Source organism: Lutjanus erythropterus, chromosome 6 (assembly GCF_056507025.1).
Source record: "Lutjanus erythropterus isolate fLutEry1 chromosome 6, fLutEry1.hap2, whole genome shotgun sequence".
Lineage (NCBI taxonomy): Eukaryota > Metazoa > Chordata > Actinopteri > Lutjaniformes > Lutjanidae > Lutjanus > Lutjanus erythropterus.
In genome coordinates, this window is record NC_139322.1 from 19,670,449 (window position 1) to 19,688,476 (window position 18,028).

Below are 18,028 nucleotides of genomic sequence, written 5' to 3' on the forward strand. Positions count from 1 at the left end.
GTAGCATTATTATCAGATTAGTCAGTATTTCAACTTGGCATGTTTTCTTAATCTCTGATAACATATCATGATATTTTGTGATGTATTACAGTAAATGTATTACCTATTTCTCCTTTAATGCAAGCATCAACATTCAAATCATGTGTAAATGAGCTTCACTGACCACGTGGCTCTGCTGGAAGACTCACAACCTTACCACCCGTATCTTTACAAACGTGCAAAGGTGTTTGTTCATCCATGAGAGGGTCTGACGGCTGTCTGTGCAGTGTGTAGCGGAGGCCGTTATCAGTTGATCCCTGTCATTATGGGAGCCCTTCAAACAAACAGTTGGAAGCCCATTAAGGCCACTTACTATGTGATAACATCGCCACTGAGCCCTGAAACACCTCTCTAAGCTTTCACCAATCAGGGCCGGAGCCCTGGCCCCAAACCCAGCCACAGGGATGTTTTGAAAAGCTAGTAGGTCATTTCCTTCAGCCCACATGGCTCGACCCAAAATCTGAAGTCCTCTGCTGGGCTTGGACTTTCCATTCAGACCATACGTTTCAGCTTTATGCGGAGTGATGTATACAGAAAGCACATGAGAGGCTCAGCTGTGAGCGTTTTCAGCTGCATCACAGTGGGATGAAATTAAAGCATTGTATTAATAGAAAGGAATGAATAGCCTGTTGAAACTTGTGTAAAAGCTGCCTGAAAGCTGCTCACTTGTGCCTCTGGTGGAGAGTGAACAGCTGTACTGTTTATGTAAAGTGTGTGTTGGGCATGGATTTATACACACAGACATGCATACACATTAGCTCACTGGCTGCCATGCATATAGGCATGCATCCATGTGTATGTGTGTGCAAACATGCGTGTTTGAGTGTGAACTAAGTCAGACAGACTGTGAAAAGGACCAAAATGTTCCAGCAGAAAAAAATATCCTCATGCAGAGTGACATAATTAAAAACACTCATTGCATTCTTAAACACACACACACACACACACACACACACACACACACACGCTTACACACATACACACACACAAGGAGGTCATGTTGGCTTAGGGAGCTCGGGGAGTTGCGTAAAGGAGCCATTTTGGTGGGAAATGTGGTATGAGAGGGAATGTAAAAGCGAACCTTTAAATGGAGGAGAGGGACAGCAGCAGGGAACGATGTCGACTAGCTGAAGCCTTTGCTCTCCGCTGCATGCGAAGCAGAGCACAAACAGCACATTATGCCACTTTATTTATTTTCATAAAGGTTGAAGTGCTGGGTTTCAGCCCAGCATAGATGGCCGTTGGTTGGTGGGTACGTGGCTGGCTGTGAAAGTCTGGATTTGTCTGGGTGCATATGTGCGTGCTTATGTGGGTATACTGTATATTTGAGTGGAGGGAGGGAGGGGGGAGACGAAAGAGAAAGGGAGCTATGTATGGATATGAAAATGATGAACTCAGCCCCACCACCTCGCACTTCCTCACAGGCACAAGCTTCCCTACAGACAGACAAAGACAAAACACTGTTTTTTTCTTCTCTTCCTGTGTGCATCTTACAAATTGTAGTGTCACCTTTATTTTTGAAAGGCTCCTGGAGACACCTGAAAGTTCAATCCAAAACCAATCCATCTTTGAGCTCAATCTTGTCATTTACTGATCGCTGCTAGATTTATTGGCACAACTAGGAAAATGGCCTGAGCTTGGGGTGAAAATGTTATAAGTGAGGATTTCAAAGAATTTCAGGATAGCTTCAGGAATGAGAGAAATACACTCATCTGCCAGTTTATTAGGTACACCTAAACAAAGCGAATGCAGTTGAATACAACAACCCTGCAATAAATCCTACGTTCATGAGGGGTATAACATTTAATTTTAAATTAAGTAATTTGAAAGACATGCTTATTCCCTTCATGTTCATTTTGGAGGTTGTAGTTCATCATGCTGTTAAACTGTATTGTATTAAATAGAGAGATGTTTCTAATATTTTGTCCATCCTGTTTATGTAAATCAGGGTAGACTAAATACACCTCTCAGTATACCTCTTAGTATAACACAGTATAGTTCAAAAGCACTCTAAATTAGAACCTCCAAAATCTCTCTAAAACAATTAAAATAAAAGTTAAGCATTGTGAAAATGGAATTTATTGCAGGATTGTTACATTAAACTGCTTTATTTTTAATAGGTTTACTTAATAAACTGGCAAATTAGTGTATATTTGAGATTAATAATAGCCTCTTAAGATTGTGGGCAGCCAGTGCATCTATGGTTTATAATTTCACTATGGATTATAATCCTTTAAAAAACTGAAATAGAGCAGTGAAAGGGAATTGTAATTATGTATGAGGTGTAGATTGATACATGTCGATACTATCATCCCTGATCTCTGATTCTGCATGATTACCTGCTAATTTTGTATTTCTTTCTTAACAAGAGTGGCATCTGTCATGTTGTCTGAACCTTATCAAAACCATATCAATTCTGGATCATTTCTTACAGGAGTATAACAGAATAAATAAACACAGCCAGAACTTTTTCTAAGATAAGATAAGTTATGATAAACTCTCTTTATTGATTTTGGACAGCAGTGTAGAAATACAGGAGAACATTCACACAAATATGAAATGTGCAGGAAAAACAACAACAGAGAAAAGACATTAGCAGAAACACTAAAAGTAAAATTATATAATAATTTAGCACACAGCTAACAATGGATTTACATAAGACGCAGTTAACCTGTTAGACCAGTAACTACTCACTCTGATTTCTCAATGAGGCTAATGACAGGTTGTCTGACTTGTGAAAAAGAAACCTCTCTGTTTGACATCTCTAAATGTAACACATTTCCTAATTCTTTCAGCCACACAAACAGTGGGAACTTATCAGATTTCCAAAATTATAGACGTAGTTTCCTGAACAGCAGTGTGGATTGAGAGATGGTATGAACTTCATACCTATTTATTACTACCTGGCTCAAACATGGCAGCTATTACATCAATGGTTGTAATTACGTTATTGGCTACTACACACCCCAAACAGTATGGTTAAAGGAGCACAGGGAAACTTAATGTACATAATATACTATATATATATTATCACACTAAATTAATGTTATGTGTGTTTGTTTTAACCTCAGCATTCACGGTTATGAGTGTCCGAAATGTCATCAGAGAAAAGCAGCATTATACAGCCATCTGGTTGCTGGCACCTCTGCTCCTGTGACCATGATCTACATAGCACATTAGCAATGCTCAGACTGGACCATTTGTGTGTACTTGTGTGTGATGACAGCATGTGTAGCGCTGTGTTGGCTGTGTCCTTGATCTATCAGTGAGACTGGAGGCTCCTCTGTTTTAATAAACAGCTCTGCATCGTCTGACATCCCTGCTTTCATCTCCCTAGGCGACCACTAGCCTCAAGATGACAGCTCTCTGCTCTCTTTTTGGAAATCAATTCCCCTCTCATTGCTTTTTTTTTTTATTTTTCAAACCCATGCTGGCTATAATTCAATAGATGAGAGGGGAAAAAAGACAAAAAAGGCCCACTTTGTTTTTCCAGTCAATTTAAGCACCTCAGTTGAAGACGTTTTTGTGAAACTGAGTGGAATATCTGCTCCTCCGATGATCTCCACCTAAACCCTGTCGGCTTATGCACTCCTGAGTTCCCCTTGCTCTTTTCTCTCTTTCTTCTCAGCCTTTACCTTGGATTTCCTCTCGTTATCCCTCTGTGCAAGTTGGAGCCAATTTGCCCTAAGTGCTGGAAACTTTCTGAAACTTTTGCGTGTGTTTGTGTATTAAGTGTGCGTGTGTGTGCTTGCATGCCTGCGTGTGTGGAAAGTCAGCAAAGGTTGCTGGTAAGGGAGAGGCCACAGAGTGTACTACAGCTCTGACATGATGACAGATGAAGATAAAGAGGCTACTATTAAAAATGGGAGGGGTCTATTTTCAGATGGGCCTTTGTGGGCACGTGCAAGATGAAGAGCGCGCAATGGCGAGAAAGAAGGGATGGGTCGACCAAAGGCGTGGGAGGGCACACAGGCACAGGGCGGGCCCAATGAGAGCAAGACGGGGGGTTCGTATTTTTGGCTGCACAACTAAAAGATCTTTCTTTTTTTTTCCCGCAAAACACGGGTAGTAAAATGTCATGACAGTGCAGATAGAGGCAGAGAAACAGATAAAGAGCAAGACAGACTGTGCTGAAAGATGGCCAAGACTGATAGCGCTCTGAAAAGTAGCTCTGTTAGGACTTTGGTGGGACGAGCATGTGAACAGAGGCTAACATGGCCACCGCTCTCTCATAAGTCATGCCTCACTTTCCCCACGTCCGTTCGCGGTGACACATCAGGTATCTTCTAGAGATATATTGTGAGAGAGAGTGAGGTAGATGAGTGGATAAGATTACATGTCTTGTCAGAACTGAACATGTGTAAAAACCTGCGGCTGGTGGAGCAGTTGATGGATGTGATGAGTAGGAACGCAAGGATTGCGCTCTGTTTTCACTGACAAACAAATAACATTGCATCACTTACATAAGATATTGCTTTTTTAATGAAATCGTAAATTCAGATGATAGAAAATGCTTTCAGTTGCTTGGCGCTCCTTCATTAAGCTACTTCACTTTTAAAAAACAACTTGTATCTGATCTCTTAGTTTCTGTGTGTGTAGTTCTGAGTAACCTGAATCTGGCTGTAGTGGGAGGGCGCTCTACACTGGTGTTCAGTGTCTCTATCATCACCGGCAATCTGTTTCAGCACGTCCACACACTGCGCACATGCTCACATCAGCAATGGAAAAGCTCTACATTCCTTTCAAAATCACCATGCTGCGTTTAGCGCACAGGCATTTAAAAACAAGCTGTCTTTATTGCCTCACACACCACTGTGTTGTTGACTGCTTGGCTGGGACCTGAATGACTGTATACAGAGGAAGTGGCAACAATGTGTTGTATACGTCTTATCTGTAATCGGCATCACAGTGTCAGACAGTAGTAAAGCCTGATTTTCCTGGGCTATGGCCCACGTGGAGCTATAAGCAGACTGGGACCAGCTGACCGAGTGAGCTTGCCTGTGCTACTGTACAGATAAGGAGATGAAATAAAATCTTATCACAATAGAAACATTTAGACTGGGTCGCAACAACAAAAATTAATGTAATCTAAGATTAGTTCTAATCAGTGTTCAGCAAAACTAGGTTTAAAAGGAGAAAATCCAGGTTTAAATTTAGGCAGAGGTCTTTTACGCAATTAAAAAATCAAAGTTTATTGATGTAAACCAGAATCAAATAGAGTTGTATCAGGAGATGTTTGCTTACCCCAATTAATATAAGTAAATAAATAAGTATAAAAGAGGGGGGGAACTTTTGTATACCCTGTATTCCCTAAAAAATGTTATATTCTTTGCTAGCTAACATAAAAAGTTTACAAAACTTAACATTGTTCACTAGCTAGCTGAAACGCTAGTTAGCCTACTCGTGATGGCTCAGTAGAGAAGTTCTAATTTCTCCTCCTTTGACAAAAACCTGTTGACCAAATTAATGGAACAAGTTGGCCAAAGGATTGTGGGTTTAAAAATGGATAAAAAAACCCCCATCACAGTATGGAAACAGACTGCCTGGAAGACAATGGTTAGATGTTGTAATGGATCAACTAGAGTGAAAAAAGGAGTCATAAAACTCAGTTGGGCTGAGTCTGTCGATGAGGAACCTTCTTTGAGGAACTTGAGTTTTTTGCTCAATCCATCTTGGAAGGCAGCCAGTCAATCCTCCTCCAGTGTACATTTAAAATTAATACTGGATCACAGTTTAAATTGGTGTTAAAAGTTTGGGTGCAACTAAATTAAATTTTATCTAGATTTATAGCAAAAACTTAACTGAGGATTAAAGTAAGATTTGAATTTAATCTTTTTTTCATTTTAAGCTAGTTTATGTTTCTGGCAACATAAATTAAAGTTAAACCATAATTTAATTTGGCTTTGAAAATTAATCCTTGTTGGTGCAATTCAGCCTAACATATTATGTATTTATTTATTATTTATTATGTATAAAAGTCTGGTCTAATCAGTGCAATTAAACATGATTGAAAGCAGCAATCGCACAAAATGGCCAGTGAGTTGGCAGCCACTGAAAATGAAATATCTCCAAAACCAGAAACAAAAGCAGAGAACTTTGTCAACTAAAACAAATCATGCAGTCGGGGAAAAAAATGGCCATAGGGAACTTGATGAAATGGGGAGAGTATTTGCAGAAACAGAGGCGGGGGGAGAAAAAAAGAATTAAGGAGAGCGATGGAGAGACTTGTGAGCCAGAGAGTGAGGGAGAAAAGGAGGGAGGGCAGGATAAGTTTGGGGGGAAAGTTAGTGGCCCAGTGGGGGTTTCTTCTAGAGTTCAACCTCTCTGGCTGGGGAAGGAAGGGGAGGAGGGAGAGGGGAAGGAGGGGAAGGCAGGGAACGGCCTGGGTCAGCAGCAGTATGGAGTGTATGTGTAGATTAGATGTCTAAACTCACTCCGCAAACCCCTCTGAAGGCGCTGGAAGGCTCTCAACTCACAGCGCTGAGTGCCAATAAGTGCAGAACCTGGGGTTAGTGGTCTGAATTATCGTCTCAAACACAGTAAAAAGAAATGTCAAAACCAGGAGAGAGTCGGATAAGGGCCATAAATCTCCAAAAACAAAAGAGCTTCGAGTGTGAGCACATGATATTATAAATCGATTGTGGTCCAGAGAGCAGCCCTGGCAAAGAAACACTGATGTTACATAGAACATTTGAACACCAGGGGGATTAGCCAGTTTTTAGTTTCCAGGATACTGTTTGAAACTAGAAAAAAAAAAAAAAACGACAGGAAGGAGACGAAAGACGAGTGTGAGAAGAATTTTCTGTGGATCACAAAAATGTGACTCGGGGCAGTGATGATTTAATCTGAAATGAATCCAGATCTTTTTTTTTTTTTTTTTTTTTTTTTTTTTGAGTTATTGTGTAAAAGTGGGTGGGTTAGAGTTAGAAAAAGAGAGAAAGTGTCATTTTTAACAACAAGCTGTTAGCAGAATCATCTTTGATAGATAACAGTTTGTTATCTGGCCTCACTGTTCTATTCTTGCTGTCATAAAGCTTCCTCTTTATGACCCGACAGACAGCTGTATGAAGAAACATAAAAACTACTGATGTTGTTTACCGTTTGATGCAACAAAAGAGCCGTTAAATGTGTGTGTGTGTGTGTGTGTCTGTGTGTGTGTGTGTGTGTGTGTGTGTGTGTGTGTGTGTGTTTGTGTGAGTGAGTGAGTATATGCAAAGAGGGGTGTCATATAAATCAGTACATTTACTCAAGTACTGTACTTAAGTACAAATTCATTGCACTTGTACTTAATTTGACTAGGTCTGTTTTATACATTGTTATACGTCTACTCCACTACATTTCAAATCAAATATTGTATTTTTAGCTACTAGTTACTTTTCAGATTATTATCTCCAACTGTGTTGGTTTTGAATGTTTCTGATAATCTGTATTAAAGATTAAGTGCTCCTGCATACACGTAAGTATGTATATAATATATACATGTACATATATGTAGAATTTACTTTAACTTGTACATTTGATACAAAAGTGCATTTCATGAGACAATTCACACTTTTCAACTTTCACTTTATTTTCATGACATCATAGCCACTCATTTTCCATATTAAATTAAAGTGACAGTTCACCCAAAATGACAAAAATACATTGGAAAAAACACCAGGGAACCAGTTTCTCTTTTCAGAAATGTTGACTTGGTAATTCAAGATAATCCACAGACCTTATTTTAAATAGTTTCATGTAGGAACTATTTTATTTTTTGCATTATCTTGAGTAAGTGAGTCATGATTTCTGGAAAGAGACGCTGGTGTTAAATGTTTTAAATGTACTTTCTTGGCGTTTTCAGCACCACAAGCAGAGAGCCATTTAGACCCATTACAGTGAGGAGAAGGGAGACATCTCTTCAGCCGATATCTGCAAAACTTGGCATCTCACACCATAACAGTCCAGATTTATAAATAGCACTACATGTAAGAGGAAAATGTATCGTTGATTTTGGGTGAACTTCCCTTTAAATAATAAATGATTGTGTACAAATGTATAATTATTAGATTTTTACTTCTCACTTTGCTATAGAATTATAAGTGGCTAAGAATACATTTGTAGCAATTTGCCCCATGACTGGGTAAGTTGTCACGTTACATTTTTCAACAAATATGAACATATAGATGCTTTATACACTCATGCAGTTTGCAGTTAAATCCTGACTTATTTAAATATGTTTTTAAATATTATTAATATTTTTCAGCTATAGATAGCTATAGTACAGGACTTTGGTTTACATATCAAAATACACTTTTCCTCTCTGTGGAAAAAAATTAAACATACTTACTATAAAAGTTATATTGCATAAATAGTGCAGTTTAGTTTATTTTTTATCTTTATGGTATATTATGAAGATTCACCTCAGATTAAAATGACATATGCTTCATGTCAAGAGCAAAATTACTTCAGACCAGTGGGGTTTTTTTTCCTGTTCCCTCTATCGCCCTCTGGTGTGGGCGATATAACCCATATGACAGTTTACCCTGTGCCAAGATACCCTGCTCTCCCCTACTTTTGATAATTTAGTACATAAAATATCACACTTTTACTCTTTTACTTTTACAATACCATTTGTCTGGGTGGCTGTTACTTTTACTAAAGTAATAGTTTAGCATGACATCATTACTTTTACTCAAACATGACTTTCAGGTACTTTTTACAACACTATATGCAAGGAGACCAGATGTGTGTGTGTGTCTGTGACTTGCATGAGTGTGCCAGCTGAAAAAAATAAACAAAAAGCCTCAACTGAAGGAAGAGCTTTTAGGTTAATAAACATTTTAATTGAAATCAGTCAAAACGGCCCCAAAAATGTCAAAGCATGGTTTGTTTCATGAGACAGGAAAAGAGTGAAGTGTTAGACAGAAGAGGAGGAGGGAGGGTGGAGTGAGGGAGGAGGGAGGGCACTGTGTGTTTATGGAGAGCGTAGCCAGCAGCACAGATTGACAGGAAATGTTGTCTTTTTTGCCTGCTGGGCCGTACCACTTGTACTGGTCTGACAGGGGGGGAGATGAATGTGCGGGGCACACAGACTAAAGCCATTCTATTATCATATATCTCCCATTGTATCAGGCTGTTTGCTTTAGCCCAGCCAGAGTCTATTCGTCTGCTGAGCAACAGTTAGGACCAGTGACAGGCTTTTTTTATTGACCACAGACCGCCTATTGATTTCCTTTGATTTACCGTCACTGTGAGGGCACTGCCATGTTTTAAATTGAATTGTTTTAGCAGCACACAGAACAGCCTGTGTTGAAGGAGACTAAAAGTGGAAGGCAGATTTTTTTTCCCACACATGCACAACCACGTCACATCTGTATCCTCACTTCTTTCTTTGCGACAGTTGCTCGGAGATAAATCACAAACAAGGTCAAGTGAACCTGTGAGAAGTGTGTCCAGCACATGGTGTGTTTGTATATTGGGGGGTATTTGTCTGTGTAAATGCACTGCGGGGATTGAGCAAGGCAGCCCCTCATTCATCACTGTTAAAGCACTTCCAGAGGGAAAGAACTGCCCATCCTCTGTTCCCTCAAACAGACAGACAGAGAGACAGAGAGAGGAGGGAGGGATTTACCCTGGCATCTGGTTTCTGGGTTCAACCACAGCACAATGTTCTTTCTCTGGCTCTCTTTCTCACACACACATACTCACCCGGCCAGTGGCTGGACTTTAATATGGTTATGATTAGAGACGGGGGCTCAGGGAAGGGAGGGGAAGGGGCTCATATTTACTGCAGGGGAACTGGGGGGGAGGTGCGATGTAAAGACAGACAGAGAAAAACCAGATCTGAATGGGACACGAAGGGAAGGGAGGGAGGGGAGTGTTTGTTTGCATTTGGACCTGAAATATGAAACACAAAAGCAGCAAAAACAAGAGAAGAATGGGAAGAGAGTTTTGTCCTCTAACCAGATCAGTTCTTCCTCCACCAGTGCTGGCCAGCCCCCACTCCCTCCTCCTCCTCCCCCTCCCTCCTCCTCCTCCTCCTCCTGGGTCCCTCTGTCTATCCCTCCCCTCTCTGGCATTCTCACTCTCCACCCCCTCTCAGAGCGTCATGCCGAGGCAGTTGGTTTGCTCCGCCGTGTCTGGGGCTCAGCGAGAGCTGTGAGAGGCTGTTATTTAGGTCTGTTACAGCAGACAGGGAGCAGCTCACCCAAGGGCAGGCAGGGGGAGAGTGTAGAGAGACTCAGAGTCACGCTCAGCTCAGCTCAGCTCAGCTCAGCCAGGCAGGAACCAGATCTGCATTCCAGCTGAGAGGGAAAGAGGGAAACTCCAGCATCGGAGAGGAAAAGGAGAGAGTGACAGCAAAAGATAAGTGAAGGGAAGGGAAGGTACCAGATCCAGCTAGCTGTTGCTGCAGTTTGTTGTTGTCATTGCCTCAGCGAGTGACGTGAGCAAACGGTTGGAGCAGGACAGGACGCAGGCAGTGCAGGACTGAGGGCTCGTAGAGATTTTTGCCAAGGGCGGGGGGGGTGCCATGTTCGACTGCATGGAGGCTCTGGGAATGGGCCCCCGTCAGCTCTATGATGTCACGAGCCGTGGTACGTGCATGCTGCGGAAGGCGAGCCCCTTCTTTGCGGGGCTGGACCCCTTCGCTTGGACGGGCAGTGCCAGCGTTCAGTGTAAGTGGCATCCTGTTTGGATTTCTTGTATGACACAATCATGTCTTCCCCTCCGTCTCACCCCCTCCCTCCCTCCTCTCTCTGTCTCTTATTGCTGGGTTGCTTACCCCTCAGGGCTCGTCCAAGGGGGCTGCTGTCAGGGGCTGCACAGGAAAAGACTGGGACAGTCTCCTCTTCCTCTCCTGTCCTCTTCTTCTTCTTCGTCTTCTGCTTTGTCTTCTCCCCTCTCCTCCTCTGCTCTGCTCTCCTCTCCTCTCCCTCTCCTCTCCCTCTCCTCTTCCCCCCTTGTCACAGCCTACAGCCAGTTTGAGCTGCTCAGCCATCTGAAAGAAACTCTCTGCTATGATATGATATGCACTGTGTGTGTGTGTGTGTTTGTGTACTTGTGTGTCCATTTGTGTTTCTGAGCCCATGGAGTCCAGTTTCAGTGACAATGTGAGCCACCTGAGGTTTGACCTTGCTAGGTGCTGTGTACTAAAAACAAAACTATGAGTGTGCACAGATGAAAGAAAGAGGAAAAGAGTCGGTAGGTGACAGGAAGAGACATCACCAACACCTTGGATACACATACGCACATTTTGTTTATCTTCCATTCATGGTGTGGGTTTGGCACTAGAGGTTTCATTTCTGATGAATTTATCCTGAGTCTGACCTGTTTAATATTACAGATGTTAACAGTTGTCATAGTTCAGTGGTTTGTTTACGCTCCTGGATGCTAGATGAATAATGATATTCTGAGCCATGAATTGAAGCTACTACAAGGAGTTTTTAACTGGTTATGAAACTTATTACTGATGCCTCTATCTCGCCTACATAAACAAACCATCGGTTTGAAGATTGGCAATGTCTATATGATTATTCTTAATGGAACAAGCCTGTGTTTGCATTTTCCTGTGCGAAGGTTACAGTGAGTAGTATTTCAGCCAGTTAAAAAGAAGCAGGATGAGCTTTTTCTTGAGATAATCTTTTTTTTTAACATTATATTTTGTAGTTATTATGGTGGGAACACTATCACCCTTGTCCACAGGGGTCTCCAAAATCAATACTATATGAAAGTTACCTGCAGTAGCTTTAATATTAATGATGTCAAAGGCATAATGTGCAACATTTTCCTAGAAAAACAATGTAGAGACTCATATAATCATAATCCCTTTTAATTATCATCTGCTCTGTGCCTGCATTGTTGTATTTTCTCATTATTTTGCCATGTTTGGGATGCTTTACCAACCTAAAACATCTGTATTTCATGCCTTTGGAATGAGACTCAATAATCAAAGTCAATGTTACTGTCAATTCCAGCATATTTTCAGGACACATAGGATCGAAATGCTGTTTGTCTCAGACCCCCGCTGCAGAAATACAGTGCTCAAAACAACAACCATGGTTAAAAAAAGACTGGAATACAAACAAAATAGTAGATACTCTCAATTAACTAGCGGTTCTGTGTGTATACAAACAGCATGGACAAATCCTGCTGATTCTACCTTTGAAAGTTCTCATAGTTTGGGTTTGTTTACGCTCCTGGATACTAGCTGTATAATGATATTCCTCTTGAGCCAAACAGCCATGAATTAATAAGCAGATTAATTATTTAATGGAGAAATGGATGAATAAATTAGAAATGTGGAATGCATACACAAGTCTTTAAAAAGCTGCTTTCCTTTCTCTGTCAGACTCTCATTTTTTCTCCCTCCTTCCTTCCGCCTCTGCCTTCAGACATGGCTCTGACTCTAACAACAGGCCTGTCTCTGGACAGACAAAACTGGGGTCCATTTCCATACACTTCCAGGGGGCCACTACTGCTGTGAGAGAGAGAGCGTGTGAGAGTGGAAAAGGAGTGGGGGTGTGTGTGCGTGGTGTGCAGGGAGAGAAGCCAGATATGACAGTGGAAAAACAATCAAGAATACAAGAAGAGATAGAGCAGCGGGATAAACAGCTCAACTTTCTGCTCGTTTCTGGGGAAAATTTTTGAGTTTTTTTGTTTTTCGTATTTTTCTGTTTGTTCGTCCTCCTGCTTTTTGTTCCTTTTTACTGCCTCTCGGGGGGGAGTCATCTGTCTTCATTAATCGTGAAGACACCAGCGTTTCAGTGGCTGTCATGCACACTGGCTGAGCTTTAATGAAGACAGATGCCCTGTCAGTGGAGGCCGAGGCCAGGGGGGACTCCAGCCAGCCCGGCCTGCTCTGCTTAGCTAAGGGGAGCCCTGATGATAACAAGATGAGATTTGTTTATTTAATCAATCAGGCCTCTATGGCCTCTCCTTTTAACCCATTCACACACATGCACGCATTTAAAAATTAGGCCTCCGGATTCCAGAAGTACATTTTTCTTTTGGCTCTTTGTTCCAGGAAAATCAAAGAGATAAAAAGTCCCGAGAAGCTGCCCCGAGGGTTGGAGAGCTGAGTGTAGCAGAGCAGAGCAAAGTGGAGGCTGGTGTGGTGTTCTGTTTCAGGCCCTCTGTGCCCAATAACCTTTGTAAACAAGGCCGCCCTATCCCCACATGAGGAGCCATAATGCCTCTCTTTACTGAAGCAGTTGCCCCTCATTGTCCTCATCAATGAGGCTGATGAATTGATGTTTGAGTCTGATATCTCATTAAGCCGGCCCAGCTGCACAACAGAGGGACCTGTCTGGCTCCTAATGCCACAATCACACATGAGCACACACAAGCACACACACACGAGCACACGTACCAAAATAACCACCGGTTTTGTAAAGAGAGTCACCTGGCCCTGGCATGATACTTAACAAAGAATTACTGTGGTCAATCTGTGTGTTTGTCTGTTATATAAGAGTTTAACAGCATGGGAAAATGGCTAATAAGTTAGCATTGAGGTGGATTTCAAATAAACATGGATGTTGTTAGAAATCTTAGTGGCTTATAGTAATCACAGTTACAGTGACAACCAAATCATTCCTCTAAAAATGCTATTTGCTTATAGTAATCAAGCAGTCTGTTAACAATATTTTCATACATGACAACATTGAAGACTAATTTAAAACGATCATAATTCTATTTTATTCAAAAAATCATGACAGGAAAACGAAAGTGATTTTTTCTCTTTAAATTGTGTTTATTGGTTTTCAGATAAGTACCGTACAATGCAAATAACATTTTTGTGTTTTACAAATACAGCAGGACAAAAATGAATAAATGATTGACAGAGAATCAAAAAACTAAACCACACACAAAAAAGGGGGTGGCAGTTCAAGTTGCTTAAGACTTCAGTATGAAAAAAAAAATATCGGTGCAGTGCATTTAAAACAAATAATGATGATGACTTAAGGTCTCAGAGTTTCATATGAGGAGATTTAAAGCTTCGATTCAGCGTAGACCAGTAAGGGGATGCAACATTTTCACAAATTTCCTGGCAGAGCTGTGAAGTATAAGCTTTAGTTTCTTTTGTTTCAAGTGCTGTACGACATCCCATAACCTCTGTCTCCGGCTAAAGAGAATTAGCCTGCATGCTAATGACATTGTAAAGTCTGCAACAGTGCTCTCCTGACACACTGAATATGGCAGAAAGTAATTTTCTCTCAAAGAAAAAAATAGTCTCGGGTCAGTAGTTTGACAAACAGCCAAAATCTTGTGAAAAGCACTCATTACAATTTTGCAGAGCCCAGAGTGACATCTTCAAGTTGCTTCTTCTGTCCAACCAGCAGTCCAAAACCAAAGACCCTTTATTTAAAAAATTTGAAAAATTACTGAAACAATTAATGAAAACAATTGCTAATTTTTCTGCTTACTAATTGATTAATCAACTAATTATTGCAGCATTTAGATGGTAATCTGCATGAGAAATAAAGAAAAAAAAAAATCAGCTTATAGTGATCTGTTTGAGCTGGACAGATGTGATCATGACAAGTGGCATTTCTTTGATAACCTGTGGAAAGTGCAATAAAAGACGTTTGCCCCTCTAAATCTCACACAAAATGAGTATATCCCATTGTCCTGGCAGTAAATCTCCCGTGGTGATAAGTGTCACTGTTGTTGGCCGTTAGCCCAGGACCGTCCCAGGACTTGAAAGTGTGTGGTCAGTTTTCCTGTTTTTTTGTTCACCAGTGGGAGACCTCAATGTCAGAGGTTAGTCAGAGGCTACGGCCTGGCCAATGTCAGATCTACACCATGTGTGGCGGCCTTGTCAACTGGCTGAAAAGGAGACCCTTTCAAGCAGCTCGGCTTGTGTAATGCTCTTAAGTGCCTTCCTACGGCGGAGCTGGTACTACATCTGAGCTGCCCTGGCTGTGCGTAAGGATAATGGACACTGATTTAGTCATACGTCAATGAGAACTGAATTAGTCAACTGCCAGGGAAGCCATTTGAGAGAGAGCCTATGCAGACCAATCCCCACTCTGTCAATGTTCATTTGCGTAGAAGAATGAGGCAATTACGCTTAGCAGTTCTCCAGGGTCAGGAGAAGGGGAAGTGTGTTTTTCTCACCAAAAGCACACTCATCGTGCTAGCTCGATCCTTTTTTTGAACACTGTTTGGGTATTAATTGTGATGCTTGCAAGCGATACATACAAGAGAGTGGCATGGCAGTAACAGATTGCCAGAGTAATACATCACACGCACACGCACACACACAGGCACACACGCCTCTTTGTTTTCCCTTAATGTGCTGTTCAAATGTGAATTGAGGAGCTAATTGAAATGGGGGTATATCTCGGCCGCAGTGGCAGAGAAATAAGAGCTTCCTGTGACCGCTGGCACATTCTGGCCCCGATCATTTTCTCCCTGATGGAAGTCCGCAGTTATTTCATTATAATTACAAAAGATTCAATTAAAAGATTAGAATGCCTGAGGGGGCAGGACTGGGAATAGATAGTGGTATCTTGGTGAGGGGGTTGGTGTGTGTGTGTGTATGTGTGTGCGTGCGTGTGTGAAGGAGACTTATAATACCGTGGTTCTAATGAGGACTTGTCAGTGCTGTTATATATACATAAACCTTGTTGATCCTTTCAAGATAATGTCAAATGAATGTGCTGAAGTTAAAAGGGGCTTAAGTAGTCAGCTGGTCCAAGGTCACTGAGTCGTAATTGATATGCCCGTCGGAAAAACCTTCACTTGTCTCTGAAAACAGTTATGCCAATGCAGCTAAATGAGCTGTTTGAAGCACGAAGTGAAACGTACACAACACTGAAGTATGAGAGTAACTTTTTCTCTTCTTTAATCCCTTGCAGATTGCAAACACTTTGTCTCACCCTTCCCTTCCACTTTTGCAAAATGACAGGAGAACAAATGAATAAACTTTAAAAGGCCTATTACTCATCTTTCTTTGAAATTCTTTATTTTCAAATTATCTGATTTATTAACTTATTCACCAAAATAACTTGCAAAGATTGACAGTTAAGTCATAGTTGTAAATGCTTTGGTTGCATCTTCATACAGCCTCGTCCATCATGCAAACACTTAAATGTTGGAATGATTCATAGATTATAAACATAAAATACTCCTACCACGGACAGAATAAATTGCACAATTTTCAGGCTCTTTTGTTATCAAATACATCTTCATGAGATTAGAATTTACCAAATTTCTGGACAGATTTTGCTCCTCTTCAGCTAATAGTTGTCTTATAGTTCACTATGTGTTCCTACTGCATTCTGCACATCCTGAAAGTCCATTTATGCTAAGATCATATCTGTTGTCTCTTCCAAGGAAAATAAGTGTGAATCAATTTACTTTTTTTTTTTTGACTTGGCCTATGGGATGCCAGTTCACTGGTGTAGGAAAACCTACTGTGGCCTTGAAACTTTCCTACAGGCTAAAGGCCCTATCTAGAGCCAGTGGTTGTTGGCATACTGTGTGGAGGAGGACCTGCACTGTCTGTAGATATAAACAGTTCTAGTGTAACTACACAACAAGTCTTATTCTCAATTTTTGAATATAATATTCAATTTCTTCCATATTCTGCCAATAATTCCCTGTAAATCTTACACACCTTTAAGTTAATTTTACCCATATGATAGTTATTTCATATTTGCGGCATTATATTACATTACAACATGGAAAACATTTTTATAGCATGAAGCCATTTCCAGCATAAGGAGGACGACTTGTATTGCAGTATCACACCACCTTGCTAACAGATCAGTCTCAGCCCTGCAGTAATAGCCGAGCCCATTAATAGTCAGTGCAGCCTATAAATAAACAGATTCAATCCTAGCAGTTGCTTTAAGTTTTTTCCACAAGCCCCACATTCATGTGTGGTTTTGCTTATGCATAAATATGAGAGTGTCAAATCGTGCTTGCTTGCGTGTGTGGAGCCTGTATGTGAACTCCTATATGTCAATGTATGTAGTGTTTACGTGCGTGTTTGGCTGGTGTTGTGGTCACCCAGACTGCTGTGTCAAATCCAGAGACGGACAATGTGCCAGGCTGGATTCCACAGGCCTGTGTTGGAATCCAGCTCTGCTCTAATAGCAGTTTATAGCCCATCTGCAGCGTCAGTCACACCACTGTAAATAAAACTCATCAACCACTGTGTGAATCCTGAATCTGTCACCTTGGACTTCCTGTTTGTCTTTTTCTGTCCATCTTAGTGACATTTTTTTTACAAAGACATTTAGACTCAGTTGCTCCACTGAACATTAATTTAATCTAAGATTAGTTTGAATCAGAGTTTAGCAAAACTAGCTATAAAATAAATAAATTCAGTAATTTTAAAATTAAGCAGAGCTCTGTTGCACAATTAAAAACTAATGTCAGTTTAGTGACGTAAATAGAGTTTAATCACTATGGAGATGCTTGCTTATCCTGACTAAAACAAATAAATCAATGAAAAATAAACTTGCTGTCAGGACCAAGCTAGTAATTAGAGATGTTAGCAATACACTGTTTGCTAGGTGACTACAATGTTAACAAATGCTACAGTGTCTGCTAGTTAGCAAAAAGTCAGATTGTTTGCTAGCTAGCTAAATGTTTTTAAAAAGTTACATTGTTTGCCAACTAGCAAGAAAGTTGGTTAGCCTACTTAGCCTACTCATGATTATTCAGCAGAGGATTATTTTTCTCAGTCCATCTCAAAAACATGGCTGTTCAGTTAAACCTCCTCAAGTGTAAGTTTAAAGTTGATACTGGATCAGAGTTTAAATTTAAGTCTAAAATTATGGGAGAACACTATTAGATTTAACCTATGTTTAGAGTAAAAAGTAAACTGGGGCTTAAAGTGAGGTTTCATTTAATAGTTATTGTTTTTAACCTAGTTGAAAAGTTGATGATTTAATCAGGTTTAAGAATTCATCCTTGTTGGTGTAACCCAGCCTTAGTGGAGCACAACATAACAGAACAGGCTGTCATTATGAGGCAACAGGGCCAACAGTTTGCC

General features: G+C 40.8%; 1 protein-coding gene across 4 annotated transcripts in view; it reads left to right on the forward strand.

Annotated features, from left to right (window-relative positions):
- Nucleotides 1-18,028, forward strand: part of rarga (retinoic acid receptor gamma a) — an 87,586-nt gene that overhangs the window by 45,929 nt on the left and 23,629 nt on the right. Inside the window, exon 1 of one of the 4 annotated variants that reach the window (XM_084721050.1) lies at nucleotides 10,117-10,697. The exons of the other annotated variants lie outside the window; for them this stretch is intronic. Within the exon in view, the coding sequence (XP_084577176.1) occupies nucleotides 10,553-10,697 (145 nt within the window). The 5' untranslated portion in view covers nucleotides 10,117-10,552. Of the gene's footprint in view, nucleotides 1-10,116; nucleotides 10,698-18,028 lie in introns of those variants that run through there. 4 annotated transcript variants of the gene reach the window in all.